The sequence below is a fragment of the Heteronotia binoei genome, chromosome 17, assembly GCF_032191835.1.
Source record: "Heteronotia binoei isolate CCM8104 ecotype False Entrance Well chromosome 17, APGP_CSIRO_Hbin_v1, whole genome shotgun sequence".
NCBI classification, from domain to species: domain Eukaryota; kingdom Metazoa; phylum Chordata; class Lepidosauria; order Squamata; family Gekkonidae; genus Heteronotia; species Heteronotia binoei.
The window spans coordinates 27,916,841-27,927,587 of NC_083239.1; the positions used below are offsets into that span (position 1 = coordinate 27,916,841).

The following is a 10,747-nucleotide window of genomic DNA, read 5'->3' on the forward strand; positions in this document are numbered from 1 at the left end:
GCAGCCTAAATCAACTTTATAGCCTACAAATGAATTTATACTGGTTGCAAATTGGTTGGCCGTGTGCAGTAAAAAATAGCTCACCGTGCATAATTTTATAATAAAAAATGAGAACGAACGGGTGACTTTATTTAAAGAAAATTATTCCTGCTTTCTTCTAGTGACATAATTAAGAACGACGGAACATTGTTCTCTCTTTTGTTATGTTTGTAAGAGCAAGGAGCACCATCAATGGGCTTTTTCTTCTCTGTTTCTAAATAAGAAAACAGCCGCAGAAAATTGGAAGGAAAAAAAAATACACACAAACATTTGCCAGCCTTTGCTGGACCTCCTCCTATTAGCAAAACAAGAAGTTTTATCAAATTTTTCTTTTTGAGGAGGAGGGGACAAAAAAACATGCTAATTCTAATGCCATGGCTAATATACGAAAGTAAGTCTGGAAAGGAGCTTGCACTGACTGCTTTCAAGAAAATAAAACAAAGAAAACATGACTACACAAGGGGGTCATGAACCTCTCTGGCTCTCAGCCTTATTTTAATACCTGCAGTACAAAAGCCCTCCAGTAATTCCATAGACTAATTTGCATAAGTTTAACAACCTAAAAAGTTTCCATTTTTTCAAAATCCGAAATCAGAGGGTTATTTTATAATAAGTTAAGAAAGCTTTGGAAGCCCAGCATGCGAGACTTTAAGGGGGGAAGGGGACTAAAGGCGATTAAAAGGACACGTTATTTATTATATGAGTAGCGCCAGAACACCCTGGTGGGGGGGAGAGACACACAGACTTCAATTCCATTAACAAACGTCAACTTTTTTGATTAACTTGATTAATCAATTAGTTTGTTAATACATTCATTTAAAAAAAAATCCCTGTAATGATCACCCTTTAGATAACAGGTGTAAAGTTCTTTTATTTACTTCCTTTTGCCTTGCCTTTCTCCCTCCATAAGATCCAAAAGCAGTTCCATTTTATCCTCACAAAGACCCCATGAAGTAGGCTACACTAAGAGCGCTTGACTGGCCCAAGGACACCCAGCAAGCTTGCACAGCAGAGTGCAGGGATTTGAACCTGGGCCTCTCGGATCCTAGTCTGACACTCTAACCATTACTTTTATCTTGCCCTCCCTTCAAGAAGTATAGTGTAATCACATGGATCTCTGTCTCTTTTTATCTGGAAGAAAGTTTTGATAAAGTCGGTTAGACCACAAAAAAAACAAAACTAGCTTGGAGTCACCCAGTCTCACACCTGGGTCAGGGTCTGAATCTCCTTTGTCCTAGTCCTGCCCACCCCCATCACACACCCTTCCCCATCCCCCTTTAAGCTTCCTGTCCCTTAAACTCCACCTGTACCATACTTACAGAAGAAGCTGAAATTGGTGAGATGGATGAGGAAACACACTGCCGAGAAATTCCTTCAATCCAGGCCCAGCTTAGAGGAGTTACAGTCAAGAAGGCCTTCCCACTGCTGCAAGACAACATCCTCTTCAACCAGCTTCAAGTGTGATGCAGCACCAAAATGTCCACACGGTGGCAAGTTACCACACCATCCCACCAAATGGACCTTCAGGATGCCTACAAGAACACTCACACCTAACTATGCACTGGCATAGGGACAGACTTACAAAGGAAGTTAACATAGTGTTTTCCAGTATACAGGGGCCGACCATTCATCCTTGCACATAGGGGGCTGCAACCTAAAGCCCTCAAGACAGACTTGGCTCAGTACCAAACCAAATCTCTGCAAAAGGTAATGGAGTCTACTGGAGTAGTAGGCAGGATGCTAGAATAAACTGGTACACAAAGGGAAAGGCAAAATAATTTATGGAACGAAAGGGCTTTTTAGAGATCCATCACAAAAAAGCAACATCATGATAGAGGTGAACAGTTTTCTTAATCCAACTGAGAATAGTGTGCAGATTTATACCAGTGTGCTAGATCAATTGCAGAGTGCTCTTTTGTGTACTTATTCCTTACTGCAAGACCTCATGTGCAACACTTAAGAAAGGACCTGCCAACAGCCAGTGTCTGGGCTGTGCAAACTTTTAATGAATGGATTATTAATCTACAATGTCAGTTTTCATAAACATTTTAAACTGCTTGGTTTCAGTTATGCAAATAGGCTTTCTTATACTGACTGTTGATCACTCGCTCTGAATTTTGACATCCCTCGGCTCTTTAATTGCGAAAGGTTGCAGGGGCCCCTGCTCTAATGCCTCAAAATCCTTCTCAATAATATGACTGCTTAAGCCAGGTGGGCCCCGCCACACACACACAACCTTCTTAAGCCAGTAGTTGTCGCCTGTATGTGACACACTCGTCTCCCTGTTCAGCTACATCCCTACCAAAGGTCTCTAGTTCATTCCAGTTATTTTTGAGCTTGGCTTCTTTTCAGTGAAACGTTCACAAGTCCTCATCAGCACCAGCCTACACTTTTACACAAGACATTAATGACAACACCGAAGGATGCTGCAGCCTTAGAACTGTGGCCTTTAGAAAGCCCACTCAACACCTCTTCTCGGATTAATTTTGCTCCACTGATTGGCGGTCCAGGTGTGCTTTTGCAGCCAACTGTATGTCCAGCAGCTCCTCCTTCCATTCCTTATGCCTCAAGTCTCCTTAGAAGGACATGATGGTACACAAATTAGTTAATCTCAAGAAGTCTTTCCTCCTTTATTATGCTTCCAAGCCAAGACACAGGCAAAAGGCTCCTTAAGCCCCTACTCCTTTATGCCAATAGAGGCTTGGGCTAGAAATCTTTCGCTCATGAGGGTCAAATGGCAAGGCAAATGGGAGTTAAGGTAAAGGGAAGGGTCTGGGAGTGACTGTACCGGAGAGGAGAAGGTTAAAGAAGCCTTTGCAGGCCTACAAACAGTCACCAGCAGCATCCCCACCATGGCTGCCTTCCACCTACAAAACCAGTTAGTTAGAATGAAAGGGGCCAAATTACTGAACGCATCTACAAAATATATCTGCCGTTCTTCTCCCAGAGCTCAGGAACCATATCAATAGTCAGTGGCCTATCAGATGCAGTGAGAGTTATCCTCAGATGAGTAGTTAGGGAAGGTTTAATGAAAACCATGAGAATACCTCCAACTACCAGAAAGCATAAAGCAGTGGTGTGCCCCCCGGATCAGGCCCCCGGAGGGCACCTGTCAGGCCCACAAGCAACTCATCATCATCTGCTTCCTTCTCTCTCGCTTCTTTCTGCATCATAGCTTGTTTTGCCAGGCTTGCTCAATCACACTAGAGCTACAGAGAAAAGCCTCTATTTTCTCCATTGGCTGACCAGCACATGAAGCAACTTATGTACAAAAGCTCACAATGCCCAGCCGTTTCATGTTTTCCCATGGGTCTTGGGCTCAAAGCATTAACCATGAGATTTCTGTAATGAATGTCAATAAATCAAAGGTAGGTTTGCAACTTAACAGATACACACCTGAACAGCCTACTTAAGATTGCTCTGTCTCCAGATTTTAATGCAATTCAGAGCAAGAGGTGTCAGTTATCAGAAACTGACTGATTAATTCAATTTTTAGCCTGCCCTTTCTGCAAAACTCTTCAATAGACAAAATATTGCAAGAGTGCTAATACATTAAGCATGTTTCTAGGTTTTCTTTTTTAAAAAAACTACTGTGTTTATCTGTGTCCTTTATAAAGTTTTTATCTCCGCTATCTGGCATTACATTTTATGACATACAAGGTCTCATTTATGTCAGATCTGGCCCTCATAACAAATGAGTTTGACACCCCCGGCATAAAGGACTTGTATGGTCTAAGCAGAGGCTACCGAAAATTGTTATGGGTGTATATGCAAGGCCCATTTTTAAAAAGTTTCAAGTCTGCCAGATTTTGCAGAGGCCCATTTGTAACGTTACAAACATATTCCCAACTCAGTGGTTTGAGGGTGAGGCACCCAGTAAGTACAAAAACTGAATGCATAGTCAAGATGGTATAGCATCAGACTATTTAAGACTAGGATCAGGGACCCAGGCTCAAATCCCCACTTGTCATAAACCCTACTGGGCTTTTGAGCCAGTCACACCCACTCAGCCTCACAGGGCTGCTGTGAGGATAAAAGGGGTGTGTTATGTGTGCAACATATACTACTTGCTCTCCTTGGGAGAAGGGTGGGATAATAACTAATCAACTACTGCCCATATGCAAGCCTTCTCTGTTGTGGCCCCCGCCTTGTGGAACAGCCTGACTAAGGTGGGCAGGAAGGCTCCCACTCTCTTGGTTCTCTGCAAACTATGTAAATCATTCTAGAGGGTTTTTCTACACAGTCAATGGCGTTGCACTTGCTAAATGACTCACAAAGTTACTTGGAAAATTTATTAGGGACTGTGTATAGCTTGTTGAAACTAGGATCCTACTACGGAATTTTGCATCATGGAATGTGTCACATTAATATTTATGCTTTGCTTCTGTTCTGTTTTTAGACTTTGGGTTGGTTCTGCAACCCTAACCTTATTGCACTGTTACCGTACAGCCTGACTTGTTGATTTCATATCTCACTCTGTGTAATACGCCTTTGAGACCAAGTGAGAAAGGCGGACTATAAATAATGTAAATAATAAAATAAAGGGCTCAGGCACCGGTAACCAAGTTATGGCAATACACACCAAACCCACAGGGCTGCTTAAATTCTTCAGGGTTTCAATTATACAAACTGAAAACAGCATACCAGATTTGTCAGCCAGCAACTGACTGGTGCAGAACACTTGTACACAAGTGGAGAGAAGAAACTTCCCGGTCACTCTCTAATGTCGCTCATTAAAATAGAAAATTATAGCAGGGACATATGACTGGAGTGACGCTGGAAAATTCCAAGCCGCGTCATCGTGCACCTCCCCAAAATTGTGATGTTGGCATCCAGGAATCTCAGGTGTATTTTAGCAGTGCTGCTTAAAACATGGCGCGTCACACGTGTCCAGATCAGAGGCTGGAAAAGGATCTGAGCGTGCCCCAGCAGCTCCCCCACTCAGAAGCGGAAGTTTACAGCACCACTTCTGCTGAGGTATGAACAAGACCTTCAAGAGCAGAGGCTCCACCAACTATTGCTTTTAAAGTAGGTAATCACCAGCTATACTTATTCTGCTCCCTTGGGGGGACAGCCACTTCCTCTTCAGAACACCAGAAAGGGTAAGGTAATTTCACGCGGTCACCTTTCTGGGAACAGTATGACTGAAGCCAGCTCAACCATCTGTAAACTACAGCCTAGCAAACAGGAGATTTAATCTCAATAATCCTGGAGGTAGGAGAAGGATCACCACTACAGGAAGCTTAAAACTGAAGTACTTTTATAACCCGTCCTGCAAACAGATGACTTCTGTGCCAGCGATTCCTAAGCGATTTTTTTTTTTTTACACCAGATGCGTGGACATCTGAGGGATGAAACTGAAATAGTTGGGCTTGATCCTTTTCCTGAGTAACACTACCACAGTGTCCTGAGTACTTTGCCGTAACTGGAGCCTGGCTAGCAGAGGCCAAGCAGTGTCATGAAAAGTCATCTGGAAAAACCTTATTACAGTCCCAGTGTTAAAACTATGTATCTGCACACACAGAATCCCTTAAGACAATATATTGATGCCCACCAAGTGGAAGACAATAGAAAACAAGGTGCTATTCAAGTCACTGGCCCATCTACACAGCACCTCTTGGAAAACCATGTTCAACAGAGAATCTTTGCATGTCTGGGTCATGACTACTGCTCGGTCTCTCTATCCTGGACCTGCTATCCCATCAGTACTTTAATTTTCCTAGGCAAGTTAGAAAAACAACCCATCTCCCACTGGTCGTTGTGAAAGAACTCACAAACAAACTTACATCCACCAGAAGGAAAAAAGAGGGAGAGATAAGCACCTTCCATTAGTGTTATTGTCACTACTGATTCGTAAAAGGCAGTCCTGTATAGTGATGTGTAACTTTCTCTTTGTTTACGTACATCGAGAAATGGCTTTCTGCCAGCTTAGATCAATTTAACAACCTGGACATAATGCAAAGAAAGAAAACTGTTTTCACAAGGGTCAAACACGAGGAAATAATTTCACGTTTTACTACTATGGGGAAAATGGACACCCCTCCTTCCCCCATATTAATTTTTTAGTCACCAGAAACAGTCTTTCCCATTGTTTGCCAAGTCTGTGGCCTGCAAATGCTAAGGCCACAATCTAAAACAGAACCGAGGAAGACAAAGCTTGCAGGGCTTAAGGAGCACAGGACCGGCTTGGATTGTGGCCTGGGACCTCCTTGAACACTCAGAGAAGTCCGACTGTAAACAAGCACAGAAGCTTAAGTTGTACATTTGTATTTTCAAGACATCATCTGCCATGAGTAGAAAGTAAGCTCCCATCAAAGTTTTCCTGAAACGTGTATTTCAAAGACTTCAAACAACAACAAAAGGGCTGGCAACCTTGTTTTGGGACCGATTCATCCCATCTCAAGGCCCTACACTCAGAAGCCAGAATGGTAGGGGAGGCCCTGAGAAGACAACATCTCTCTCTTCCCCATCAAAACACAGAGTTTTCAAATATGTAACATGCAAAACCAAGGAAGGCCAACACTCCGATTTCCCTTCGTCTGAAGAATCCCCCATATATCTAGTCCCTTTGAAGACACAATGTGGCTCAAAAAAATTAAGGTGTGGGGGGGAAACAGCAAACAAAAACACAACCCATCAACTCAACTGCACTACAAAGAGCGACGGGGGAAATTCACTCGTTGCCAACCAGACAACAGAAACCAACCCAAAACACAACCTGCAACCTGCATTTACACCTCTACATCCGCCTCCTTGCAAAGTTTAGGATCCATACACGATGCCCTATAGGGTTTCCTCCCCCACCCCGCAACCTTCAATCCTACTGATCCTTCCTCCCCCCCATCCCCGTTTCCATGACTTTCTTTCCACACTCCCACCCGCCCCCATTTCCTCAAATCCATTCAGGCTGTTCAAGTTCAATTCGACACCGTGAATTCTGCCCCATCCCCCCCCCCTCCAGAACCCTCTTTCTCATTCCGTCTGTTTTCCACAGGGCCTCTTTCCAACCCCAAGTGGATCCCCTCTTTCCCCCATCCGCCCCTCCCTGATCCCAAAAGAAATCAAGCCCCGGGATTCTTTTCGTGGAGGGGGGAGGGAGAGAAAAAGGCTTTCTTGGGAAGGCTGATCCAGAGTTTCAAAGAGATGGGGTGGGGGGGAGCGAGAGAAAGAGTCCTTCCATCGCCCCCCTCCCAACACCTCCTTCCTGGAACAACAATAGAGGCCTCTTCGCAAACATTGTACCAGGAACCCAAGCGCGAGGAAGACGCCTCGGCAATAGAGCCCGCCCAAGGGCCGCCTTCGGAGGGGCCTTGCCGCTCCCGCTTAGGCCCTCACCCCAATACGGCTTGACCATCGGGTCTCTTGGGGTGCCGAGTGCCGTTTGAGCCCAATCCGGTCCGGATACTCACGGGCGGAACGGTAGGATGAAGATGGATCTCCGCGCCCCCCCTCCCCCCCGGCCTCTCGCTCTGGCTGCCGCTCCCCCTGCCTTTCACTCCGACAACATGGCGGCCCACTGGGGACTGAAGCGGCGCGCTGCATCCTGGGAAGGGTAGGCTCGGCCAGCGCAGGCGGCGGCGGCTGCTTCTGCTGCCGCCGCTGGCTGGGAGCTGAACACGGCAGGCTTAGGAGCGGGCAAAACGTACACACAAGACCTCATGGCAAAATCCAAACGAGCGAAGTCCACGTGATCGCTTACGCCCATCCAAACGGACACAAAGCACGCTTGTGCACGCTTCCCAGCTCTCCAGAACTCTCCATTCCACAAGCGTAAGAAGGGTATTGTCGGGATCAAGCTCCAGGAGACCCAGGCTGAGATCACACACACTAACAACTGGATTTTGCCAGTTCACACAGTAAAATCCATTTTGAAAGTGGATTGAAAGTGCATTATTTAGTGTGGGTGATCAAATCCTGCCTCTGATGGGGATGGTTCTATTTAGCCACTGCAATGTAGTATTTATAGTGTCAGATATATGAGCCCTGTTTTCGAATCCCCACTCTGCCATGGAAGCTCACTGAGTGTCCTCGGACAAATCACACACTCTGTGCCTAACCTACCTCACAGAGTTGTTGTGAGGATAAAAATGAAGGAGAGGGGGATGATATACAGGTACACTGCGTAAAAGTAGACGTATATATAATAACATTAAGTAGTATTACATGGAGTTTTATTCGTATTTGCAAGACATAAAAAGCACAGTTTTACACACACACCCCAATAAAAGCACATTTTGTGAATCACAAATTTAGATGATGCCAGGGAGAATAAGGCCAACTTATTAGCAACCCTATCCAACCCTCCCTACAAACCAAAGCTTGCCTGTGCAAGGGTTCAGGCAAATCTAATGTGTAAGTGAAAAGGTTCATCTTTGTGTTTGAGAGGAAGTTGTTAGTAATGCTGTCAGAAATAGGAGTTGGCGACACCTCAGGCTCTGAAGTAATCATCGTCAACTTCTTCAAGCCCTGTCAGCCCCTCCAAAGAAACAGCTGGCAACACTATCCTGCTTCCCCCCAAAGCCCTGAAGTCTCCAGTGGACCACTAGTATAGAGAAGAACTGACATCAGTTGAAAAAGAGGGATTCGATTTATACCCTGCCCTTCAGCGTGGTTTACAATCTCCTTTCCCTTCCCCTCCCCACAACAGACGTCCTATGAGGGAGGTGGGGCTGAGAAAGCTCTTGAGAGAACAGCTTTGTGAGAACTTGTGACTGACCCAAGATCACACCAGCAATCACATCTGAAGGAAAGGGGAATCAAACCCGGTTCTCCCAGATTAGGGTCCACGGTCCTAACCACTACTCCAAAGCAGCCAACAAGCCCAGAATAAAACACAGGAGCCCTACTAAAGAATAAAGTTGGCAACACCGCTCAGCCTCGCCAAAAAGCACTGAATTATTCAGGGGAGCGCTGCTACAGAATTGACACCACCACCCAGCAAGATGATGAAGCCCCACTGAAGAATAACAATGCCGACGCCACTCCTTCACGGCCAGAAGTCTCGAAAGCCATGGGGACAAAGCAAAGGAACGGGGAGACCGGCGACTCTCCTCTTAACAATCCGGAAGTTTGGAGATACACAAACCTAGCCAGAAGAAAAAGTTGGCACCACTTTAGGGGCCGCGAGATCTAATCAATGTGGTGGATAACCCACTCCGTGCAATCCGGAAAATTTGACAACCGGCTGGATTGCTCTTTTCCCTTCCCCATAATTGCACTCACCCCACCCCAGCCCCAGGTATCTACCAACACACATCCCGCCCCACCCCGTCCACTTCTCCCTCCCCAGAGCAGAACCACCCCCACTCCCCCGCGCACAAGTGGGCCTCTGACCTGCTACCAAAGCTATTGCCGCTCCTAGGTCTTTTGCAAACTCCCCGCCTTCAACGTGCCCCATCATCGGCACTTTGTCACGACACGCGTCTCGCTTCTCAGGAAGCCACGTGCAGACGTTGCTTCTCCTAAATGGGCCGGAGAGCTGCCTAAACCGGCTCGACCTGTTTCCCTCCCCGCATTCCTCCGAGACGTTTGGCCGGTTTCCATGCTAGACGGCGGGACAACCCACGGGACCAACAGCTACAAGCGGGTTGCATCCTCCCCCTTTCTAGAACAGACGCTAAAGTCACGTCTAATTGCATCCCACGCCCCCCTCTCGCTTTTTAAAGATCGCGATGCGGTGGGGGGGGGGGGAGCCTTACTTGCGCGTCAGCCCAAGGAACTCGGCGGTGTTTCCCTCTGCCTAAACTTAGGTAGGATCCGGCTGAACATCGGACCGGATGTTTTCCTCCTTAACTGGGTAATTAGAAGAGCTACCTGGTCTCCTCCCACCACCCCTGGTTGAGAATGAGAGGTTTCCGAAGTTTACTATATCTGGCCTGTGCATTCCGTAAGCAGGGTTAACTGATAGCCTGGAGAAAAGTGTCCTGCCCCTTTAATAGAAGCTTAATAGGATGTTATTGACTTCCATGCACGAAAAGCGTCAAGGGTTCATTTGCAGATATTAAACTTCAATTAAAGGAGCAGATCTCCCCCCCTCCAGGCCTGTTGGCAACCCTATTCCCTCCCCCACGACCTCACCCTAAAGATTTCTGGCAAGCAATAAAGCCTAAATCAAATCGGTTTTCAGGAAAGTGATCTGCTCCGACGCAAAGAAATCACACGCACCTAGAAAGCAACTTTTACCAAGCCAGCGTCATAAACTGCAATATACGCTTTGCATTTATTTAATTCAGATCCTCAATTGCTTAAGCACACACACACACACACAAGAGCTTAATTCTGTGCCAGACTATACACGACTGCAACTCCCAACATGCATAGCTTTTCCCCCGATTCACCATCCGCAACGATTACATCGCCCCTGTGGATTCTGGGTTTTGTAGTCCCTGCGTTTAACACATTGCTGTTAAAGAGACAGTCAACTTGAAATGTCAACCGACATATGAGAAACCTGTTACATGGAAACAAGGATCACTCCCCTGTCTCTTCCCTAAATTAATAGGGTTGCCAGCTCTGGGTTGAGAAATAGTTGGAGATTTTGGGGGTGGAGCATGAAGAAGGTGGGGTCTGGAGAGGGGAGGGACTTTCCTGGGATATAATACCATAGAGGCCATTTTCTCCAGGTGGACTGATCTCTGTTGTCTGGAGATCAGTTGTAATAGCAGGAAATCTCCAGCCACCACCTGGAGGCTGGCAACACTATAAATTA

At 46.1% G+C, this 10,747-nt stretch overlaps 1 protein-coding gene across 10 annotated transcripts in view; it reads right to left on the reverse strand.

Annotated features, from left to right (window-relative positions):
• The window catches only part of PUM1 (pumilio RNA binding family member 1), a 106,302-nt gene extending 96,710 nt beyond the window's left edge, over positions 1-9,592 (reverse strand). For 5 of the 10 annotated variants that reach the window (XM_060258551.1, XM_060258546.1, XM_060258550.1 and 2 more), the window contains exon 1: positions 7,449-7,577. Coding sequence is in view for 2 of the 10 variants with exons in the window: in XM_060258553.1 (XP_060114536.1) it covers positions 9,373-9,439 (67 nt within the window). In the remaining 8 variants the exon portion in view is untranslated. Of the gene's footprint in view, positions 1-7,374; positions 7,579-9,372 lie in introns of those variants that run through there. The other 5 variants (XM_060258555.1, XM_060258552.1, XM_060258548.1 and 2 more) reach the window with 3 other exon arrangements.
• Positions 9,593-10,747: the final 1,155 nt, after the last annotated feature.